The 25,739-nt window shown below is 44.6% G+C and overlaps 1 protein-coding gene across 1 annotated transcript in view; it reads left to right on the plus strand.

Annotated features, from left to right (window-relative positions):
• Positions 1-25,739, plus strand: part of slc6a20 (solute carrier family 6 member 20) — a gene marked incomplete at both ends in the record, with an annotated part of 112,033 nt that overhangs the window by 84,866 nt on the left and 1,428 nt on the right. Inside the window, 4 exons of the mRNA XM_084308320.1 lie at positions 7,843-8,005; positions 15,434-15,635; positions 19,118-19,277; positions 24,038-24,203. Coding sequence (XP_084164446.1) covers positions 7,843-8,005; positions 15,434-15,635; positions 19,118-19,277; positions 24,038-24,203 — 691 coding nt within the window. The remainder of the gene's footprint in view (positions 1-7,842; positions 8,006-15,433; positions 15,636-19,117; positions 19,278-24,037; positions 24,204-25,739) is intronic.

Raw genomic sequence — 25,739 nt, forward strand, 5'->3', positions numbered from 1 at the left:
GCTTCGGCCCGCTGTATGTGAAGAAAGGAAGAGGGACGGAGAAGAGGTGGGGTATTGTATTCAAATGCATGACCACCTGAGCGATACACATAGAACTCCTTCCAACCATGAGTACGGACTCATTCCTTATGGCCTTCCGGAGATTCACAGCGCGGAAAGGAAAACCGTCTATATTATTGTCTGATCACGGGACAAACTTCAAAGGCGGAGAAAGAGAGCTGAAAGAGAGCTTCCAAGCTATGGGCCCAGAACTTAAGACCCACCTCGCTCCCTCTCAGATTGATTTCCAGTTTAACCCCCCGAACGCCCCTCACTTCGGGGGAACCTGGGAATGAGAAGTACGTTCAATAAAGACAGCCCTGTACGCCGTGCTTGGGGCCCAGACCGTGGCGGAAGAAGTCCTCACGACAGTCCTCACAGAGATCGAGGGAGTATTGAACTCAAAGCCCCTCGGTTACGTCTCAAGTGATGTAGCAGATGTCGACCCAGTCACCCCCAACACTCTCTTGATGGGGCGGCTGGACCCCGCGCTCCCACAGACATGGTACAAACCTGAGGAAGCGAACGGCCGAAGAATGTGGAGGTACAGTCAAGTATTGGCTGACAAGTTTTGGAACAGTTTCCTCCTCCACTATCTACCGTCTCTACAGACCCGCCAGAAATGGGTAAAAGAAAGAGACAATTTGACGGAGGGCACAGTCGTCATGATCATAGACCAGTCACTACCCCGAGCTATGTGGCCGGCCGGCCGCGTAAGCAAAGTGATCACTGGTGCCGACGGAAAGGTCAGAACGGCAGAAGTGCTCGTCCAGGGACGGACATACACCCGACCCGTGGCGAGGCTGATAGAGTTGCCAAGGCTACCTGACTCCCTTGCTGACGACCATGACCCACTGACTTTGTGAATTGCCCTACTCCTCACAACGGACATTGAGTAGTGGACAAGACGGTTAATCTGTCTCTGCTTATCTAATTAGGTGCGGACTAATTAGGAGGCGGCTGTTACAAAGGGTCAGATTAAACCGAATATATATATTTATTACTTGAGCTATATTGTATAATATTTATATATCGTCTGATATCCCTTGTATATTCTTTGTACATATACACGGAATATCCCTTTACCTAGGTACAGGCCAGACCATAATATTCGTTCTCCTATTGGACAGTGACCCCTAGGCGCCAACGGCCATACCCCCAATGGTAAGTTCAAAGCTACCGCTAAGACATGTCTCAACATGTCCAGGTTTGCGTAGTAATACGAGACAGAACTGAGGTTGGCACTAGATTATTCACCTTACGTATAAATACGTCGCAGGTGGATACAGCAGCACTTAGCCTAAAAGTGAGTTGACCCAAAACGTTGAAGCCTTCACCACGATACAACGTGCCGTGAAGTGGGCCCCTTTTGCCCCTAAATAGAGCCTTGAGAACCGCGTGCGAATTGATAGCTAAAGTGTCAGAGTTTAACGCTGTATCGTCGAGTTCGACTTATTCTATTGTAAAGTAATAGTCTATTATTTATAGTGTATCGTGCGGCTACCGTTCTACAGTGACCAGCATTACCACCGGTTCGTCGTACCGAGCTAGTGCACTTATCCAGGCTAGGCGGCCTAAACTCGTGCCGCCATCCGAGGAGTCCTAGACGAGAACCGTTGGATATGTACACCGGAGAACCTACACCGGCGAATGCAGAGCCTTTTCCGGCTGGATTATATTGCTTTGGTACTGTGGCTGCTGGAGCAGAGAACCGTCTACCCCACTGCTGTGTGGGATCTACCCTGTGAGGAGCACCGTCGAGCCCGCCTCTAGGACCCACAGAGGCTGGCTAGCTTTCATCCATGCTGTCTTGCATACCGGAGTATAGCTGTTGCTTTGTCTACGGACCAAAGGATTATTGCACTGTCTCCTGTATCTGGAGTCTCTTTATTCCTCGTTGATCCAGACTTTGCTCCCGACCATTCCTCTCCCCTGCTGGCTTACAACCGGAGGGAACCCCCTTAGTATCTCCAGCTGACTACGAGTGTGCCTTATGTAATTCTTATGCTACAGGTGGTGTCAATTATACCCATCTTAATATGCTCATGGACTTACGCTCTTGACCTACTTAAGTGTTCTTCGCCATATAAGCGCAATTCATAATTCTCAATATTGTAACCTATTGTTGCTGCTCTAATAATAAATACTTCTAAATATAACTTTCTTTGTTAAGCCGTATTCTTGTGTGGGTGTTCACCAGATATACCGTGTACTGTATGGCCAGTAATTAAAGTACATAACTAAGTAGTGGTTTAATGATACCATACTCTCAATACAGTCAGGGAATTGTACCCCTCAGTTACAATAATAATAATAATAATAATAACAACAACACTCTCGTTCACTAGAGGAGACCACTGCCCAACTCCGCGCTCTCACGCTCAGCTCTGCGGAGCGGGACAAACAATGTAACCGTTTTGATGCATACATCACAGCCCAGCCTACCCCACCTGTTGCGCCCCCGTACAGGGAGTGAGAGGCCCATGTCCCCGCACCAGAACGCTACGACGGGGACATCTCTAAATGTTGTGCCTTTATTTTTCAATGTTCACTAGTATTCGGCGTGCGCAAATATTCCATTGAATTCCATATCCTAGCAGCGGGCTCCGGGTGGAATGACATTCCGTTAAGAGGGGCATTCCTTCAAGGCCTCAGCGACGTTCTTAACACTTTGCCGCCCAACCACGTATAAATACGGGTGTCGAATCCATGCGTTGTGGACAGAATCACGTATAAAGCCGTGGCAAGTTGTTATTGCTTTTATTCCATTTTAATAACCGGGTCACGGTCAGGGCGGCTACGTGGTGCAGTGGGCAAGGCGCTCACCACGAATACTGGAGACGCTGGGTTCGCCTGTTCGAGCCCAGCGCTCCACATTGCTTTCAGTTTAGCTGGTCGTCCGTACTAATACACATTGGCAGTATTAGGGGGTGGGAAACTGATGGGTGGGGATCGGGCGTTGTGGACAGCGACTCCTACAGGTCGGTTGGTGCGCCTGCGCAGTAGAATCAGGAAGCGATGGGGGCGGCACCCCTCCAAAGCGCAGACCCCTGACACTGAAAGATTGCGCCACGCAGGTGAAAAGATGTGACTGCTGTTACCTCGAGTATCGAAGGGGACTCGTGCTATGTATGACTTAGTCCACATTGCAGCCGGATTGTGGGAGGCAAGAAACAGCGTTCGAGACAGGGGAGGGTTGAATTGGATGATACGAAATTGGGATGGGAGAAAAATAGAAAATGGGAGAAAAAGTGGATAAAAAAAAAATAACCGGGTCAAGGTCGCGGATCGGCACTGCATATATTCCCTAGTCTGTGAAATCGAGAACGTGCAATACCGGCCAGATCCTCTTAGGGGCGCCATCGCTCCACTGCAGTATGCCCTGTGGGCGAATAGACCACTTTTTTTCCCCCTTTCAATGGAGTATTTTAGTACCCGGATCCTGAACCAGCATCATGTACTGTGGATTACGTTTCGAATCTACCAGATGCCGATCGATAACGGGGTAATGCTCAGGGGTATCCCACCGGCTTATGGTAAGATCTTTTTCACATAAATTACAGCCGGATCAGAGCTCGCTATGATACGCAACCAGCCGATCAGCGTATGTGGCTAGTTACACGACCACTGTTATTGGTAATCAATAATAATAAACTACGTCCCCCGCCCCCCCCCCCCCCCCCCTTTGATGCATACATGCTTTGGGACATTCCCGATGATATGCAGTTTGAGTTATTTCTTTAGCATATGTAAAACGGAAATGCCGTTGAATATAACGTTAGCAGCTATTAGCCCTATAACTAGCCTTCCAGAAAATATTCGAGACAAAATCCGCTATAATGCTTATATTCACGGCGGTATAAAATGACAACCTATTGATGCATTTTTTTTCTTCTTTAAGCCATTTTGAAGGGACGGTTTATGAACTCAATTGACAATGAGAATGGACAGATAGCAATACTATAAAGTATAGATTTAGCTGTACAAAAAGACACCGGTCTGTTTACAAAAGCTGGTCCTCAACCACTATATTAGACGCATCCCAGCGGTCGCCAATGTGTTAAAGACGAGTTGGCGTTCAAAGAAAGACCGAACTCCCTGGACGAGCGAATTGATTTAGCCCGGTACTGTACAGCTGATGATATTCCTTTACTGCGAATTCAGCGTCCCAAAAACTATTCCAGGCCACGTCTATTTTTTTACCAACGGATTTCCGCATCTATTCTTAACCCAAAGCATGTTTCACGCTGCTTTAATAACACTGTATTATCGAGACAGCGCCCCTATGAGGATCTGGCAATGAATTTCAAGAATAGGGTAAATCTGCAGTGCCGCTCCGCTCTGTGACATTGAGTAGCCTCGGTATTACAATGGAATAAAAGCCAAAACAACTGTGCAGTTGCAGTTACACTCCCCGCCAGCAGGGGGTGCTGGCGCACCCGCAGCACCCCCCCTTCCCGCGTCCCTGCTTGGCTCTGCACTCGCTCAGAGTCAGACTCTACGACGTCGGTGTATGAGCATTTAAAAGAGTTTTAGTTAAAGTTAGTAAATGTTTTGCACTTTGAATATTGAACTTTGAGGTACAACCTTAGTTTCATACCTCAGCCTGGTTCCTACCTCGTGTTGTGTTAGTACAGAGTTATGTCGGCACATGTTTATGTTTGCACAATGACTACTTTCACTTTTGGTACTTTAAGTATATTTAGATTATTATACTTAATAAAGACCATTCAAGCAGCACGTTTTTCCTCATGTTTTTGAAAATATGCTATAGAGATGAAAGCTGCAGCTGCTACTAGTGTGGACTGAATGGGCGGCAGCAAAGCGTTATGGAAATGCCAGTATTCTGTGGTTCTATTATGGGTTGTGGCAATACATTTGACAAATAATAGCTCGCAGCAACGTATTGAAAAAAGAACTATAAATAAAAAATTAAGTAAAAAAAATAACTATAAACTATAAATTTGTTCATTTTTGAAACCATGAACTTTAGTTCAAAATTTTGAATTATGAACTATGAACTGAACTAGTTCATTTAAAAATGTGTGAACTGTGAACTGAACTAGTTCATGTAGAAAGTGAATTTTCCCAACACTGACTAAGCTTATAGAGTTTGATTCAAATAAGGCAAAACTGCAAATCTGCATGTCGTGCTTGAAAAATTTACCTGGCTTTAAGCTTGTTTATTAGGTTCCAGGGGTGTTTTATGCATTCTCCCTGTTACTGCCAGGTGTACGACTGTACAGGTGCATTGCCACTAAGCCTCGGGCAGCGCTATTATTTAAGAATGCGCTGACTGTATCATATGCCCAGCCTCGAGCAGCGCTATTATTTAAGAATATGTTGACTGTATGCCCAGCCTCGGGCAGCGCTATTATTTAAGAATATGTTGACTGTATGCCCATCCTCGGGCAGCGCTATTATTTAAGAATACGTTGACTGTATCATATGCCCAGCCTCGGGCAGCGCTATTATTTAAGAATATGTTGACTGTATGCTCAGCCTCGGGCAGTGCTATTATTTAAGAATACATTGACTGTATGCAAAAAAAAAAAAAATTAATTATTAAATTATTATTGCCCATTCAACATCCTATATCTATTGTTCAGGGTGTAGCAATGTTATACTTTTTCATTCACATATTCATACTAAAATACGGTCTAAAGTATAAGTATGTTTTTATCGTTTTCTGCAGCTTTCTCCAGAACTTGATTTATAGCCCTAAATGCATTATATTGATGATCAAATACAGTTTGGTAGGAATCTGTGCGAGATAAAAAATTTCAACTGGATGTACTTCTAGAAGTTACTACGTATGATCTGATGATGACCGGATGGGCGGGGGGTCGTTTATAATTCCGTGGGCAACGTTATATCATTCATCTAGTGTGGGTGATATGATCATCAGAGCAGTTTATATGGAACACGTTAAAAAAAAACACTGAATCTTACCGTAGCTTCCTCATAGCGTTGGGCGATGAGCGTGGAGCAGAGATATTCCTATTATGGGATGTCGAAATACCCGATCCATTTCCAGGTTGCATAATAGTATATACGAAATCATGTTGTTTATCGAGTTATTTGCACCGATCGGTGTTCACTGTGTCAAGATGGAGTCCCTCTAACGATAGCGAGTGCCCGGACAAAATATGGGTGAGCACCACTTCATCCACAAATCACTTCCTGTTGGGCGATCTACCGATCGGCCACCAGATGGCGTTCTTGAACCATTAGAGAGTTGAGTGGGGCTCTGCAGTATATCTCAGGTCTCCGGGGGAGAAATATGATTTCGATCACAGATTTTTGAAATATTGATATCAAAGACGTGTTACGGCGTCTTCGGCAGAATGAGCATGGCGGGGAATGACGAGTTTCGGCGTCTCCGGCGATTAAAGGGTTAATAAAAGAATTAAAAAAAATATATATATATTTTTTTACCTTTATGGGGGGGGGGCTTGCGTTTAAATCTCGCACAGGGCCTCGCATTTCTCCCAGACGGCACTGTATGTATGTATGTATGTATGTATGTATGTATGTATGTATGTATGTATGTATGTATGTATGTATGTTATGTATGTATGTATGTATGTATGTATGTATGTATGTATGTATGTATGTATGTATGTATGTATGTATGTATGTATGTATGTATGTATGTATGTATGTATGTATGTATGTATGTTATGTATGTATCCTCTCAAGAGTCGTTCCAGAACTAGAAATGTGTGTTGAAGACATGGGTGTCGGGCTTATCTCTTAAGATAAGATAACATATTCCTTAATTGATCCCTTGGGGAAATCCGGGCGTCATAGCAGCACAGGGGAGGGGGGAGGGGAGGTACAGGTATGGGCAGGGTAATAGTAGAAGACACAAAGGAGCGATTTTGGTAAACCGTGGAGAAATATTTTTTTTCGAGATCACCAAATGATTGACGGAGCTAGAGTCCCGGGAGTCGGGGGTGGTAAAAAGAAAAGAAAAAAAGCTCTGCCGTGTACTTTGGCGCACGTCTCATATATCGGCATGTAACTCGAGAACCGCTGAACGGATTTGGTTGCCTGAAAGGGCAATCGACAGGCAACAAATAGGGCCTTTATAGGTCGGCAAAGTGGCGCGTCGCGCCGGTGGGCAAATCGTCCTCAAGAGGTCCCGGGGCCGGGTCGGTGCCAGTTAAGAGGATAAAACAGCTTGTGATTGGAGGGCGGAGGGAGTTTTGAGGAAAGCAACAGTTTGATTGGAGGGCGGGGGGTTTGAGATTAATCAACACTCCCACACTGGTAGCTATAGAGACCACACGATTTTGGCATTGAGCCCAGTGTACTTAGCGGTCGTTAAAGGAACACGCCAACCTTTTGGGAAATGTGCTTATTTGCCATCTACCCTGGAGTTAGACAAGTGGATACATACCCGTTTCTTTTCTGTGCATGCATTAGGCTTAGGGAACAGCCACACTGTTAGCCTAGCTTAGCGTCATTCACTGGAAGTAGGTGTGCCAGTGTAGCCTAGTTCCCAACAGTCATGAAATACACTCCAAATACAACTCCAAAACGTTGTGAGAAATAATAAATAAAAAAGAATTAGACATTTTCGTTTTATATGCACATATACTCGAAACTATTAATTATATATCTGCTTAGAAAATGAAAATGTCTAATAATAATTTTTTTATTCTCCACATGGTAAATTCCCAAAAAGTTGGCGTGTTCCTTTAAGACACTGATAACGGCACATACTTTACATTATATGAATTCGGGGCGGGCGTGGCGCTGGAGTCTTTCATGTCGCCGACCTTTCACCTCTTCCAGGACGCGCCTGCTGCTCCTAAACACCTTTGACCTGGCCGAGGACTCCATCAGCATGGAGAACGTGTACGAGTGGGTCGACAAGCTGAACCAAACCTACCCGGAGCAGTTCTCTGACCTCGGTGACAAGCTGGAGACCTGTGACCTGGAGGCTGAACTAGACAACGTATGTTTTTATTGTTCCCCTCATGTCATGATTATTAGGCTTATTACGTTACCATTGACTGGAAGAAGGCTCGATGTCTGGTTAACACTTTAATCGCCGATGACGTGTTTAGACGTCATTCCTAGCCATGCTCATTCTGCCGAAGACGCCGTAACTCGTCTTTGATGTCAATATTTCAAAAATCTGTGATCGAAATCATATTTCTCCTCCGGGGACCTGAGATGTACAGCTGAGCTCCACTAAATTCTCTAGCGGTTCAAGAGCGCCATCTGGTGGCCGATCGGCAGATCGCCAACAGGAAGTGACTCGTCAAACAGGAAGTGCTCATCCATATATCGTCCGGGCACTCGCGATCATTAGCAGGACTCTATCTCAACACACTGGATAATCAATCGCTCGCCCTAACTCAATAAACAACGTTATTTGGACGTATATAGTATTATACAACCTGGAAATGGTTCATCAGGATCAACATCCCATAATCGAAAACTGTCTACTCCAAGCTGATCGTCCAACGGCACGAGGAAGATACGGTGAGTTTCAACATTATTTTCGAACGTATTCTATACTAACTGATCTGATGATCATATGACCCACACTAGATGAATGGTATAACGTTGCCCACGGAATTATAAACGCCCCCTCGCCCATCCGGTCAATATCAGATGATACGTAGTAACTTCTAGAAGTACATCCAGTTGAAATTTTTCATCTGGCAACGATTCGTACCAAACTGTATTTGATCATCAATATAATGCATTTGGAGCTATAAATCAAGTTCTGGAGAAAGCTGCAGAAAACGATAAAAACATACTTATACTTTAGACCATATTTTAGTATGAATATGTGAATGAAAAAGTATATCGTTGCTACACCCTGAACAATGGATATAGGACATTGAATGGGCCATAATAATGGCAATTTAGCAATAGAATTTAAAAAGTTATAGCCCTGCAAAGAAGGGGAACTTCTCCATAGACAAATAGAGCTGGCTAGGGATGGTAAATTATGAATTTGAACCATGGCGATCAAAGTGTTAATGTAACATAATAAGGAGACGGTAGCCAAAGTAACCAACAAAAGATATTTAATTAATAATTACCATGGTTTGAACAAAAGGGAATATAAAATAATGACAAACGAGAACACATAACTGCACAGACAGGATCAGCACCAGCCAAAGGGGAAGACAGAACAGTTATACATGAGGGAATGACGAGACGAGACACACCTGGGTTGATTACGAATGGGTACACCTGGAAGGGAAAACAATAAGGACTACAAAACCAGGACAGGGAACTACAGCTAGACATAACACATCACACTAGGAACGCCTGATCAGGGCACAAACACGTAACAAGGCTCCTAGGCTACGTCCACACTGTAAAGTGAAAGTGATTTTTGTGTGAAAGTGAACAGTCACATGGAATCACATGGAATCTGAGCTTTTCAATTCTGATTTGGCACCACTTTCATATGTGGTCCTAAATAAGATAAGATATTCCTTTATTGATCCCCCTTGGGGAAATTCAGGCATCATAGCAGCATGGGGGAGGGGGGGTACAGGTAGTATAAGACATGGTACAGGTGACATAATTATAGTACAGTGGAGAAGTAAAAATAAAATAGAATAAAAAAGCAGTGTAAACTATATAACAAATCAATATAATTAACTCTGGACATGTGTAACGGTTGTGACATCGTCACCTTAAACTTCGATGCCCCGGGGGAGTTTCGAACCCATGGTTCGCACCGCGGGCTACAGCACAGACCTCTATGCCAAGAGGTTAACTCACTGCTTTGTAACGTGTCAATGTGTCTTTTTTGAGGGTGAGAGTGAATTTAACCCACAGCACCGCTACTCGCCCCAGTCACTTCACAACATCGGAAGTCCATCGTGACTGCGCTTCGTGGTACCATCCGTTACACATGTGCATATGGGCAACAAGGTGCGAGATGAGGGTATGTATGCCCTCTCAGTTATATTTGCCCTACAATAAATAGTTACAATATATAATCTAATAATCCAATCATCTAAATCTAATCTAATATATAATCTAAAAAAAAAAGAAATGCGAAAATGCTAAATGCTAAAGATATGCAATATATAATCTAATAATCTAAATCTAATCTAATATATAATCTAAAAATGCTGAAATGCTAAATGCTAAATATATGATCTGATGAAGTATACAGTATTTCTGATCTGATTTCTTTAGCAATGCGACCTCAGTCTGAACGGTCATGCGACTTTAACGCGACTTTTACGTCACTCTAGATTGACATCCGTCACTATTTTCTTTTACGTCCATCTTCTTTATTGTTCATTTGCGCATGCAGGTCAGATCTGGAGCGTGAGCAGTTCACGCTGGAATCTGATATTGGCCACATTGGCCGCTTCATACTGTACATCAACGATTTTCTCCCAAACGAAAGCTAGACATCTTGGGGGCTGTCCCAAGGCTGTGAGGATTCTGCACCACGAAGGCCATAGGCAGGATACTCCATCACCACAGACTTACCCTGAGGGAGAGAGTAGGGATCAGACGAGGTGTGGTGATTGGTTAGTCAATCAATCAATCAAAGTCATAGCGGCATGGGGGAGGGGAGGTACAGGTATCCGCATCATCAACCTTTATTTATTCTCGAGATTACAATTGAGGTCACCCTCATTTTCAATGTCGTCGAGACTTTACAGACATTTCAATGCACACATTTCTACAATATAACAATGTTGGGAGGGCGGTAGGGTAGCGCAGCGGACTAAGTGTCTGTCTACCACCACAGAGCCAGTGGGATCGAATCCGGCTGTGGTGCCTCCGGCTTGGCCGACCGTCCATACTAACACAATTGGCAGTGTTAGCGGGTGGGAAGCCGGCGTATGTGGGTCCTGGTCGTTGTAAACAGCGACTCCTACAGTTCGGTCGGGGTGCCTGCACAGCAAGGTCGGGTCCTGGGAGAGGTAGTGTGACCTTCCACACGTTACACTCCCCCAGTGAGAGTCTGCGCTGCCAGGTGAAAAGAAGCGGTGGGCTAGCTACACATGTGTCGGAGGAAGCATGTGATAGTCTCCGCCCTCCCAGACCGACGGTAGGGGGTAGAGTGAGCAACGACCAGGAAGGGGGATTGGGAATTGGCATAACGACTAACATTGGGATGGGAGAACAAATCGGAAAAAGGAGGAAAAAGATAATAATAATAATAAAAAGAAAAAACAATGTTGGGCAGGGTGATAGAAGAAAGACATAAATATAGGCAATAAAAGTAGATCTGAATATAAAAAGATGAGAAAAATAAACTGTGTAAACAAAGGTGCAGATGAGGGTCTGTGTGCCCTATCGGTTATATTACATGTTACAATAAATATAGGCAAAGAATTCTTTTTTTTTTATCTGAATATGTCATGGTTTTTGCTTTATTTCGTCTTTCTGTGAGGGACGCATGATTACGAAACCTAGCCGCATTTCTCAGAGACGCTCTCTGATTGGCACTGACTGACGTTCTCTGATTGGCCACTGACACGTTTGCCCAATCCGTGACGAGCTGTGTCTTTGCCCATTTCCACATCAAACAGCCTGCAAACTACCTGGCCATGCTCTAAGACAAACTCTAACCTTAACCAACTTCGAAAGAGTGCCTAAGCTTAACCGTTGAAAGAACTTGCCGTCACGCTCTAAGACAAACTCTAACCTTAACCAACTTCGAAGGGTGCCTAAGCTTAACCAGTGTAGAAACAGGCGTCGGCCAATCAGAGAGCGTCTCCGAGAAATAGGCTACTGGCTTTATTTTACACTTTGTTTTATAGAAGCTGAGCCTTTTATGGTGTTTATTTTCATGACAGTTTTATTGTGTTTCTTTTGGGAACACTTTTTTTCCACTACTGCACATAAACTCCCTTAGTGGAGGTTTATTGTTATTAATTTTTTTTATATACACTCTGTTATTAAGAGGTGCCTTTGTGGCTTATTTCGTTTTCTACAATACCTCTTTATTGAGTGTTGTTGTGTTTTTTGGACTGGATTTATTTTCTTAAATACTCCCTTTGAGGCTTCCACCTGTAAAGGTAATTTTTTGTTGTTTATTTTTCCCCTTCTCCTTAATGTCTGCTTACGTTCCACCCCAGGTGAAAATCTGCATAAAATGTATACCTAGGTAAATGGAATATTGCTCCACTTCTACAAGGGCTATTTGCATATTCTTGGTATCTAGGAACATCTATGGACCTCAATGAATGTATTCTCAGTGTCAGAAATATTGTGTCTATTACTAGGCTTGCTTAAATTCTGATGAAACAAAGGAAAATATGAATTATGATTTTTCTTTTCATCTTTGACAGTGAATAAAACCATGATAATAATGACCAAACTTAAAAAACTGCCACTGAGCTCATTCAGTACCCTCTTGAGATCATGTGTACAAAAGATCTAAGGAAATTAATAAAGGGAAGATGATCAAATTGAAGGTTTTGTATATACAGTACTGAATTCTCCCATCCGGACCAATGCAATTTGAAATATTATTATAGAATATAGAATATATGCTTATACATTACCTTATTATAGCCAAATTCGCACATTTATATATATATACATATAGTATCTTTCAAATGGCCGAGTTCAATTTGGATATAGTATCACCAGGCGTGCATAATAACATATACTGATATTTAATGTAATCGACTGTACTTTTTTATTTCTCCCACAGTGTAATCATTTTGTAACTAATTTCAGATCTAATTATTCCTACATGATTACAATAGTGTGGAGAAACTGACTGCGTTTCAATATTTGTCAAAAACGTTACCTTTTGTAGCTTATTATCGCGAATCATAACAATTATTGATATGATTCATTCAGAACGCTGAACTTTGAAACACCATATTGGACCACAGGAAGTGCAGAACGGAGAAATTCTGACACTGGACGATAGCCAGCGATCTCCTCTTCAAGATGGCCGCAAAAATATTCCAATTCCCATGGTTCAATATTTCCATTTCCGCTTCCGGGTCAAAACACGAGTGGAAAATAAAAACTTAAAATGATATAAATGCACTTTTAACCTATTGCTAAACTATTGCCAACCTAACGTTTTACATTCTACATGTATTTGTGACATAGTAGTGATAATAATACTTGAAAACGTTTGATTTAAAAAACGTTAATTTATTGCATCACTCATAAAAATATTAATATATGATAATAATGTCAAAAGGGGTCGGTACCGTCCCCGTGGGGTGGAACAGGTTATAGCAGTTTAGTGGTTATTCGTAATACGAATAACTTAAAGACACACTATTATTTGCTAGTGACCCAAACACCCCCAGCCCTCACAGAATATATACTATGAGTAAGAGTAAAAGTACAACAGTATACTCAAGGTACCTTGACTGGCATGATATACGTCATACGTTGTAGTCAGTGCAGGTTTTGATGGTTAAGAGTCAGACACACTTTACATTTACATTTACATTTAGTCATTTAGCTGACGCTTTTATCCAAAGCGACTTACAAGTTCTGTATGACAAGTCATCAGGAAGGGCACAACTCTATCAGCTGTGTAACAATGTTCATCAAAGTGTTGAGTGCTACAGTGTAGGTTAGTTTATTAGGACAAGTGCATGACAGTAAGGTTATTTAGGGCTAGATGTTTTTTTCTTTTTTCTTTTTGGTCAGACACTCCTAGTAGTTATGTAAGGGATAATGTACGAGGTCATTGTCGCAAAATAATTGACCGACACGGAGTTTAGAATACCGAGGCGCCTATATTTATATATACATTATCCCGCTTATTACATGGCTAACTTACTAACAATATACCTAATTCATTTTACACCATCGACAAGACGAGATCAAATGCAGACGCAGTTGTTCTGTTCTGTGGCTCTGCGCTGTCATCGCCGGCAGCTTGCACTGATGAGTGCAGCTGTGCATATGCTGAGCAGATTTCATGACTGCGATCTAAATGCTTGATTGCTCCGGCTGTGAACAGCGGTCATTATTGCTCGGTTGCCCCTGACAGCGGTCAGTTATAGAAAAAGAACTGACCGCTGCTATGGGCAACCGAGCGCTATTGACCAATCACAATCAAGCATTTTCGCGAATGTTAAAACGCCATGTAATAAGTTGTGATAACTCATTTATTCACCCGACAGAGATCTCCCCGGTTTCCTGACAATTATTATCACTGTACAAACACAAAGTAAACGCTACAACGTCATTACTTGAATCTTCCAGTGATGGTTCAAAGTCTACCCATTCAGCTTTGTTGGGCTGGGAATGTTAATTTTTAATTGCCAACGTTCCTTTGGATTTTCCATGTTGACTCAGATTCATAAAAAGTGCAGTGACTTGTCTTCCTTCCTTCATTATGTTGGTACCCTTGTGGCAGCCTTTAGTGCAGTGACTTGTCTTCCTTCCAAAAACAAACCGGGATGAGTTGGACAAGGGGCAGAAGGAAGCACAGCTTATCTAGTCCTGCCCCATTCTTACAATATCATAACATTTCCAACAACTGGAACGCCCCCAGACTGACTGTGTCAGCTTGTAACTGTCTTAGCCGATTCTTTATTGTTTATATCCTCATGTATGAAATCGCCGTCTTGTTCTGTAAGCTTGTCGTCTTGCGCTATACATGAGGGTATCTTCTTTTTTTTTTTTACATTTCTTCTCTCTCTCCTCTCTCCTTCTCTCTCTTTCCTACTCTCTAATTGTCTCTCTCCCTCTCCCCCATCTCCCCTCTTTCTCCCCCCCTCTCTCTCTCTCCCTCCCCCACCCCCCCCCTCTCCTCACCCCCTCTCTCTCCACCCCCTCTCCCCCCTCTCTCTCCTTCTCCCTCTCTCCCCCCTCTCTCATTCTCCCTCTTTCTCCCCCCTCTCTCTCCTTCTCTCTCATTCTCCCCCCCCTCTCCCCCCCCCTCCCTCCCCCCCTCTCCTCTCTCTCGCCCCTCTCTCCCCCTCCTCCTCTCCCTCCCTCCCCCCTCTATCCTTCTCGCTCTCCCCCCTATCTCCCCCTCCCTCCCTCCCCCTCCCTCCGTCTCCCCTCTCCTCCCTCTCTCCACCCCCCCCCTCGCCCCTCCCTCCCTCCCCCCTCGCTCCTTCTCTCCCCCACCCCTCTCTCTCCTTATCTCTCTTCCCCCTCTCTCCCCCTCCCCCCTCTCTCCTTCTCTCCCCCACCCCCCTCCCTCCTTCTCTCTCTCCCCCCTCTCCCCCTCCCCCCTCCCTCCCCTCTCTCCTTCTCTCTCTCCCCCTCCCTCCCCCACCCCTCTCTCTCCTTATCTCTCTCCCCCCTCTCTCCCCCTCCCCCCTCTCTCCTGCTCTCCCCCACCCCCCTCCCTCCTTCTCTCTCTCCCCCCTCTCCCCCTCCCCCCTCCCTCCCCTCTCTCCTTCTCTCTCTCCCCCTCCCCCCCCCCCCCCCCTCCTCCCCCGCCCAGGCTGTGGAGGGCACCGGCCTGGCCTTCATAGTGTACAGTGAGGCTATAAAGAGCATGCCGCTGCCCCAGCTGTGGGCGGTGCTGTACTTCCTGATGCTGCTGCTGCTGGGGATGGGCAGCATGCTGGGCAACGTGACGGCCATCATCACCCCCCTGCGGGACTACAAGGTGCTGCAGAACATCAGCAACGAGGCCTTTAACGGTGAGCCTCTGTCTTCATGCAGATAGGAGCTTTTTACACTTTCTTTATGCAGACAGGAGCTTTTTACCACTTTCTTTATGCAGATAGGAGCTTTTTACCACATTCTTTATGCAGATAGGAGCTTTTTACCACTTTCTTCATGCAGATATGAGCTTTTTACCACTTTCTTTATGCAGATAGGAGCTTTTTACCACCTTCTTTATGCAGATAGGAGCTTTTTACCACTTTCTTTATGCAGATAGGAGCTTTTTACCACTTTCTTCATGCAGATAGGAGCTTTTTACCACTTTCTTTATGCAGATAGGAGCTTTTTACCACTTTCTTCATGCAGATAGGAGCTTTTTACCACTTTCTTTATGCAGATAGGAGCTTTTTACCACTTGCTTTATGCAGATAGGAGCTTTTTGCCACTTTCTTTATGCAGATAGGAGCTTTTTACCACTTTCTTTATGCAGATAGGAGCTTTTTACCACTTTCTTTATTCAGATAGGAGCTTTTTCCACTTTCTTTATGCAGATAGGAGCTTTTTACCACTTTCTTTATGCAGATAGGAGCTTTTTACCACTTTCTTTATGCAGATAGGAGCTTTTTTGTTATGGTTTGTAACCGACCCCAATCGCACAACACAAGACAGGTATGAGAGTAAGCCAAGAACTGGGCATTTATTGAATACAAACAAAAAAAGCGGCACTGTCCATTTAAGGGAGAACACAAAAAATACTGGAAACAGGAAAAAGGGCAATGTGCCTTTAAGAGGCGAGCAGGCTAAGGGGAAGGCAAGGGAACAGGGCCAGGGCAAAGGACAGGGCAGGAACAGGGGCACTGGAGAGGGGAACAGGGACAGAGGCCCGGGGAGGCGGGCTGGAGACCGGGACAGAGAAAACAGGGTTAAGGCCTTGGACAGGGCGAGGGCCAGAGCTGCTTACAGGGATGGAGTAGGAGCGCGCAGGCTAGACGTCTGGAGTGGAGTAGGGCGCGTCGGCTTGAAGAGCGCGCCGGCTCGGAGAGCGCGCCGGCTCGGAGAGCGCGCCGGCTCGGAGAGCGCGCCGGCTCGGAGAGACGCATCCTCCCGTAGAGAATTAGAGAGCGATGCGCGTCTGGAGTAGTAGCGCGCCGGCTAGAAGTCTGGAGTGGTGCGCGTCGGCTTGAAGAGCGCGCCGGCTCAGAGAGCGCGCCGGCTCGGAGAGACGCATCCTCCCGTAGAGAATTAGAGAGCGATGCGCGTCTGGAGTAGTAGCGCGCCGGCTAGAAGTCTGGAGTGGTGCGCGTCGGCTTGAAGAGCGCGCCGGCTCGGAGAGCGCGCCGGCTCGGAGAAACGCATCCTCCCGTAGAGAATTAGAGAGCGATGCGCGTCTGGAGTAGTAGCGCGCCGGCTAGAAGTCTGGAGTGGTGGAGAACAGAACAAACTGGGAAACAGGCATGTGAGGAATGTTTGCTGCTCTGCAGCTTCTCCCGGAGGGTTACGTTTGTGGAATTTGTCCGTGACGTCTGAGCCGCTCTGCAGATCCTCCCAGCATATACTCCGGGGTGGAGGCGGATAGGGAGAGAGAGAGTCCGAGTTAGCTCAGTGCACAATTGAAAACTGACAGGTGACTGGTGAAGTGACTTGTCCAAACAATAAATCCAAGTGACAGAATCTTCGGTGTGAAACACACAGTGAGCAATGTCCAAACAATAAACCCAAGTGACAGAATCTTCGGTGTGAAACACACAGTGAGCAATGTCCAAACAATAAATCCAAAAGTGAATATCCAACAGGCAAAAAGGGTGAGAACAGTCTGAACGAAAAACAGGATCTCTTCAGTGCTTTAACACACAAAAAAAACGATTGAATCCAAAAGACTGTCTTACAAAAAACTCACCAGAGCGCAGCGCGTGAAGCGGGCGGATCAAACAGGGCGAGTGCTTCGTAACGGGGAAGCCGGCTAGACGTCGGGAGTGGAGCGTGTCTGCTGTAGGAGCGCATCTGCGCGGGGTCTGGAGTGGAGCGCGTCTGCTGTAGGAGCGCGTCTGCGCGGGGTCTGGAGTGGAGCGCGTCTGCTGTAGGAGCGTGTCTGCTGTAGGAGCGCGTCTGCGCGGGGTCTGGAGTGGAGCGCGTCTGCTGTAGGAGCGCGTCTGCGCGGGGTCTGGAGTGGAGCGCGTCTGCTGTAGGAGCGCGTCTGCTGTAGGAGCGCGTCTGCTGTAGGAGCGCATCTGCGCGGGGTCTGGAGTGGAGCGCGTCTGCTGTAGGAGCGCGTCTGCGCGGGGTCTGGAGTGGAGCGCGTCTGCTGTAGGAGCGCGTCTGCTGTAGGAGCGCGTCTGCGCGGGGTCTGGAGTGGAGCGCGTCTGCTGTAGGAGCGCGTCTGCGCGGGGTCTGGAGTGGAGCGCGTCTGCTGTAGGAGCGCGTCTGCTGTAGGAGCGCGTCTGCTGTAGGAGCGCGTCTGCGGGGTCTGGAGTGGAACACTGGAATACCTCCCGTAAAGAATTAGAGAGCGCAGGCTGTGTCCCACTCCAGGCAAACGGCGACAGGTGGCGAAGGCTTGCACCTCGTCTCACGCCGGAGATGAAACAGCATACAGAATACAGAAACAGATACAGATAGGGAATCTCCCGTAGGAGCTTACAGATAGAGAACGACCCGACGAGGACTGGGGGGGAGATCGAGGTATTTAAAGCCCACTGGGGCGCTAATTAGAACACACATCAGGTGCGAGATGGTAATTGATACTTGACTTAGAAGTGTGTGTTCGGCAAGGACCAATCAACACAGAATCCTCACAGTAACTTAAAGGAACGGAGCGAGGCAGGAAATGCAATACATAAACAACGACAACGCGAGGGTGGGGGCTGGTGAGGTGAGGAGACAGGGAATAAAGGGTCCAGGGAACAGGAATTAAAGGTCCAGGGAAGAGGCGAACCTCACAGTACCCTAAAGGAACGGAGCGAGGCAGGGAATGCAATACATAAACAACGACAACGCGAGGGTGGGGGCTGGTGAGGTGAGGAGACAGGGAATTAAAGGTCCAGGGAAGAGGCGAACCTCACATTTTTACCACTTTCTTTATGCAGATAGGAGCTTTTTACCACTTTCTTTATGCAGATAGGAGCTTTTTACCACTTTCTTCATGCAGATAGGCGCTTTTTACCACTTTCTTTATGCAGATAGGAGCTCTTTACCACTTTCTTTATGCAGATAGGAGCTTTTTACCACTTTCTTCATGCAAATAGGAGCTTTTTACCACTTTCTTTATGCAGATAGGAGCTTTTTACCACTTTATTTATGCAGATAGGAGCTTTCTACCACTTGCTTTATGCAGATAGGAGCTTTTTACCACTTTCTTTATGCAGATATGAGGTTTTTACCAGTTCCTTTATGCAGATATGAGGTTCTGCTCTTCGATCATGGATATGTGGTTCATTTTCACTAGTGTGTCTGTGCTGCCTCCTGCTGGGCCTGTAACCCCTGACCCCTAACCCCTGACCCCTGACCCCTCTCCCTGCAGGCGTGGTGTGTCTCTGCTGCCTGCTGCTCGGCCTGGGCTTCACCACGCGCTCCGGCAGCTACTGGTTCACCATGTTCAACGACTACGGCGCCACCTTCTCCCTGCTCTTCATCGTGCTCATCGAGATCCTCACCGTCAGCTACTACTACGGCATCTCCAGGTGAGGTCAAAGGTCAAATGAGTCTCCAGGTGAGACCCACGACGTCTCCTCTGGTTTATACTGCAGGTCAAAGGTCAAATGAGTCTCCAGGTGAGGCCGACGTCTCCTCTTCTGGTTTCCCTGCAGGTCAAAGGTCAAATGAGTCTCCAGGTGAGGCCGACGTTTCCTCTTCTAGTTTCCCCTGCAGGTCAAAGGTCAAATGAGTCTCCAGGTGAGACCGACGTTTCCTCTTCTGGTTTCTACTGCAGGTCAAAGGTCAAATGAGTCTCCAGGTGAGACCCACGTCTCCTCTTCTGGTTTCTACTGCAGGTCAAAGGTCAAATGAATCTCTAGGTGAGACCCCACGTCTCCTCTGGTTTCCCTGCAGGTCAAAGGTCAAATGAGTCTCCAGGTGAGGCCGACGTTTCCTCTTCTGGTTTCCCCTGCAGGTCAAAGGTCAAATGAGTCTCCAGGTGAGACCCACGTCTCCTCTTCTGGTTTCCCCTGCGCGTGTATACTTTCCGCAACGGAGTTCGGTTTCCGGGTTCCTCTGATTGGCCGCGACCCCCACGTGACCCGCCCCCCTATCCACCGCTGCCGCTGCCCGCTGTGTTGGCGCTCGCCTGTGTGTTGACGTGCGCTTTGCTCGCTGCTGTTTAATAATATTTAAAAACATTGAAGCTCATAGTGTAACGGTCTGTGTAAGTTAGTGTTGTGTTCATTCATAGTTAAAGACAGTAGAGGTTGGCGTCACGGTCTGTGTAAGTTAGTGTTGTGTTCAAGTTAAAGACAGTAGAGGTTGAGTATGTTTTTTTTTTTAACAAATGTTTTTTATTTTCCCTTTTTTTACATGAAACAAGATAAACAATACAGTAACAGTAATAATCAACGATGAATCACAGGACAATAACAGAAATAATAATAACAATAATGACAGTCCAGTAATTAAATCAGAATGAAACAAACAACACACTGCAGCACCCACTCTCCACACTTTAGATCACCTAAACACACTTTATATTTATTGGTAAAGGATTTGCACTACAACTCGTACACCTTACTGTAAATTGTACCTAAATTGTACCTCATCCCATTTCTGCTTTGTAGTATTTGTATAGTATTGTATATTAGTACATTGCATAGTATATTGTATATTGTATGGTAACTCAGTTACTTCTATTCTGCATCGAACATTGTACATATTATGTCTATACTGAACACTGTGACCTCTATTTTTACTTCTATTTTACATGCTATACTATTTTATTTCATACTTATCTTGTCTAGCACAGTCTCTGGAGCGTAACAGTAAGAAGCATTTTGTATAAAAGTATTCTGTACTTCTGTATGATGACAACAATGTATGCCTTTCAAATGTTAAATGATAAATGATTAAATGATACACACTGAAATCTACGCTCTCTCATCCTGCTTTCCACAACTCCTATACTTCCTGAGTAACGCGCCCAACACTGCTTAATGGTTGTTTAAATATTTTACATGTTTTGATGTGGTGCATAAGCAGCATATTAAGATGACTGCGTTTCTTGAACAGCTGATAACTGCATAAGCAGCACATTAAGATGACTGTGTTTCTGGGCCCTGTTCCCCGTACCTGGCTAACTGAGTTAGCCAGATAATTTTCAGCATAGCTTGACTTAAGCCAGACATTTCCATTCCCCGACGTCGGATTTTCTAAATCGCCATGGTAACAGATCAGAAAGTTTGAACCTGGTCGAGGGCAGGGTTAAGTTCAGTTAGCTGGATGAACCATGGCCACGCCCCCGCAAAGAAATGCCAGCTCGCTTCCTGAAATATTTCTCACAGTCTAGATCCCATTATGCCATTCTGAATTATGTTTTTGTGCTTCGTTTGAAATGTAAAATAATAGGTCTACCTAAAATGCTGATAATAAATCATATTCAGCCTATGAATTTACTTTGTCCTATGTAATGCACGTCATATTTATACGGATACGGCGCTCGTGACACACACAGTTATTTTAATAACGGACTAAACGGATCATTGCAAATGTGAATCCCGCAGGGATATTTTAATGAATGAAATCGGGTGTTTGGCTCTGATTAGTTTAATATTCTTCGCTGTGTATTTGCTTAACGGAGCACCCGGATGCGTTTCATTCAAGCTGGAGCGTCTATGCGCGGATTGTGGATATGAATTATGAGGAATCTGAATCTGTGGAGTATTTAATTGTATCACTGTCACTGTGACAGTGTCACACGTTATTGTGATATTGTAACTGGGATTAAAATATATGGAGATGCGCTGTTTGATGGATTTGATGACGTGACGTGACTTGATAAATTGAATGAGCCTTTGACGTTTTTGATGAATGAATTTGAGAAAATGCATTTATCTTTTCAAGCACTATTATCTGATGATGAACATGAGGTGTCACTGGTATAAAGGGTAATCAATTCAATGCATGTATGGATTAGGGCCAAAACAGATTAAAACCTGATTAATAGTGTAACTGCAAGCCTCCCTCCAAGCCTCTCTTTGGAAACCATGTATTTATATAGTACATAATACCTAAGCACATACAGTACAGATATCCTCATAATATAATTCGTATCAATTAGATATACTATTTGGGCTTGTTTTTATCCTTATTCTGAAAGAGTTGAACTAATTATTTTCGCTAGCAAGATCTCATTTGATTATTCATTCCATAAGCCTACTGCCAGCAGGCACGTTTAAAGAAATATAATCTGATTGATTGGGGTAATGAGGGACTTAAAATTAGCCTATAGATTATGCATTTAACTTGTCGGCGAGGCTATTGAGCCGTACTGCATTGTACCCATTCTGCAATCTGTTAATAAAGTTTTAAATCAATCAATCAATCAATGCCGTTAGAAGATCAGGATTTCTGCGATCGACACCTGCTGTCTTTTCAGCTGAGGCGGCCGCGCGCAATTATCCTGAGTCTCAAGTCTGGTTCAAATGAACGAGACTGAATCCACCTTCGAGGAACAGGAACATCCCGGATTCAAACATCGGGTTAATTGAATCTGGATAATGGGACTTTTGATCGACTTAGTTGAACCAGGTACGGGGAATAGGGCCCTGGACTCAGAAGATGACGCGACAATATTATTAAACAAGAGAGCTCTGTCATTGAAGTGGGTGGTGTTACCAACAGCGCGTTTCTTGACTCAGAGGCTTGACTCAGGCGTCTATGCCAAATACAGCTGATAACTGCATAAGCAGCATATTAAGATGACGCGACAATATTATTAAACAAGAGAGCTCTGTCATTGAAGTGGGTGGTGTTACCAACAGCGCGTTTCTTGACAGCAGAGTGGCGCGTTTCGCGACTCAGGAAGCGAGCGCTCTGAGGGGGGCGGGTCACGTGGGGGTCGCGGCCAATCAGAGTAACCCGGAAACCGAACTCTGTTGCGGAAAGTATACACGCTTCCCCTGCAGGTCAAAGGTCAAATGAGTCTCCAGGTGAGGCCGACGTTTCCTCTTCTAGTTTCCCCTGCAGGTCAAAGGTCAAATGAGTCTCCAGGTGAGACCCACGTCTCCTCTTCTGGTTTCCCTGCAGGTCAAAGGTCCACGTCTCCTCTTCTGGTTTCTCTGCAGGTCAAAGATAGGCAGGCGACAGTGGCTCAGGAGGTAGAGCGGTCGCCTGGTAGTCGGAAAAGGTTCCCGGTTTGATTCCCGCTCCTCCCGGGCAGTGTGTCGATGTGTCCTTGAGCAAGACGCTTAACCCCCTAATTGCTCCCGATGAGCAGGTTGGCACCTTGCATGGTCGCCTCTGCCGTCGGTGTGTGAATGTGTGAGTGAATGGGTAAAATGTGAGGAACAAATTGTAAAGCGTTTGGGATAAAGGCTGCTATATAAATGCACCGTTTACCATTTAAATTATCTATATTTTTGTAGCCACTGTTCAAATGTCGAAAGCTTTTTTTCTTTTATTCTGTAAATGAGAGCTATTTTATTGCGCTGCTTTATTCCGTCTATCTTGTGATACTCGTTGTATGTCTGCACTTTATGCATTGCTTTTATCTTGTCAATTCTCTGCTCATTTTAGGCCTGTCTATTTTATGCACATTTTATGCCTATTCTTTTATGCAAATGTTATGCACATACCAGTTTGTATTCAATGTCTCTTTCAACCAAGAGAAGGAAAGTATTTAGGGTTATGTATTCAGGTAATGTAAACATGTAAAAAGGTAAGAACTAATGTAAAAGCTAGATGTGTTTCAATTTTGGGAGTTAGATTATGGAATAGCCTTAGTGACAGGTTGAAGTTGTGTACCTCTCGGGGGAGATTTAAAAAGGCCCTGAAGGATAAAATAATTCAGGAGTACAGTTTTGAGTAAAACATCAAACATTTGTTTTTTCTTTTAAAAAATTATATCTTGTAGCATATTTACATTTTTTCTTTCTCATATTAAGATATATTTAGTTTTTTTGAGAATTTGTAAAGGATAGGCAAAAATAAGCATGTGCTTCAGCCTATTCCTTTCGGTCGTTGATTCTGGATTTTGTGTGTGAGCTAGCCTTGAATATGTACATTTGTGATTTTTTTTCTTTTTTCTTTTCCTTTTGTAAGTCCACACGGTGTGTTTGATTTGTCTGTAAACAAGACCGAAAAATAAACTTCATTCATTCATTAATTAATTCATTCATTCATTCATTCATTCATTCATTCATTCATTCATTCATTCATTCATTCATTCATCCATTCATTCATTCATTCATTCATTCATTCATTCATTCACCTGGGCATGTCTCACTCGTCTCCCCAGGTTCGAGAAGGACATCGAGGACATGCTGGGCCACCGGCCACACTGGTACTGGAAGATCATGTGGGTGGCGATCAGTCCGCTCGTGCTCGTCGCCCTCTTCATCTTCTACATCGTCAACTACATCATGGGAGGGACGCCCACTTATCAGGCCTGGAACAAAGACCTGGTGAGTGATTATTATTACCTACACGTGATCATTAACAGCTGTTAACAGCCCCGGCCGCTGACCTGCGCCCCCCGAAAAACACCTCTCTTCACGTCGACGGGACGTTCAAAGACCGGAATGTGTTACTATTAACTATTAACGACACATTTGCGCGACGGAGGCGATAGATTGAAACGAGTTGTCCGGTACCTTCGTCAGGAGTAGATGAGCCTAAGCCATCTCATACCCCCCCCCCCCCCCCCCCCGCCCCCCGACACTCCACTAACCGCCTTGGCCAGTCCTTCATCCTGTGCGGTGATTAATTGATTGAAAATGTTATTAACAGATTGCAGAATGGGTACAATACAGTAAGGCTCAATACACACAATTGTTAAGGGGATGCAGACCAGAGAAAGACTTTTGTCTTGTTTACATCAGGGTCCCCCATTTTCAATTCATAATGAATTGTAAGTAAGGGTGCAATTAGCACCGTGCAATCCATTCTTTGTGGATCCCGCCCTAAGTGTGTCTGACTCTTAACACATTGTCCGCCATGCATTGTACCCATCCTTGGGCCCAGTCTGCCAGTGCTGTAACCCTATGGAGATGTTTACCTTCTTTGCAGGGCTATAACTTTTTAAATATTATAGCTATATCGACATTACTATGGCCCATTCAACATCGGGTATCTATCGTTCCGGATGTGGGAACGTTATATTTTTTCATTCATACATTGTCGTGTTAATACTGTCGTGAATATAAGTATGTTTTTAAGGTTTTCTGCAGTAATTCCTAAAATGCGAGTTATAGGCCCTGACGCATATGATAGATTATCGATTGGCGTTTCTTTCCTTATATCATATTCCTATTCATATTCATATAATAGTTTACTCTATCAGCATACCAGCATGTAATACGTTCTTTGTTAGAACTCAACTCGTTATTATTTTGCACATAGATTGCAGAAATACGGGAACGTTTTGATTTATATTAAAAGGCTTTGACATTGTAAAACTAAATACGTGGAATTCTGTAAGCATAATACAAGTCATATCACCCACACGATATATGCTCTGTGTCCAGAGCATGTATGCTTTTCATTCATTTAAGACACATTATTGCAAGGGTTTTGTAATACACATACACCCTGGTCTCATTGCAATGCGTTTTTTATTCTTTCTTATATCGTGGGTGTTCATGACTTGTATTCTGCTTACAGCTTCGAAATTCCACTTGTTTCGTTTAACGTAAAGCCTTTTAAATATAATCAAAACGTTCCCGTGTTTCTGCGGTCTGTGCGCAAAATAATAACGAGTTGAGCTACGCGGAGCGCAGTCAGTCAGTACACCCCGTATATTCCGATAACGCTATATAAACCATGCTGCATTCATTCTGAGAGAAAATACCTATTATTCCAAATGCTATTTATAGGGTTTTGACCATAATTACACTACTGTTGCTATTTTACAATGAACTATAATGAATTACGGTTCATACAGAACATGCCAGTGTTGAAACTAATGCACAGAAGCTTATTTCCTTGTTGTAATAATATAT

Source organism: Notolepis coatsorum (assembly GCF_963971535.1).
Source record: "Notolepis coatsorum genome assembly, chromosome: 2".
NCBI classification, from domain to species: Eukaryota; Metazoa; Chordata; class Actinopteri; order Aulopiformes; family Paralepididae; genus Notolepis; species Notolepis coatsorum.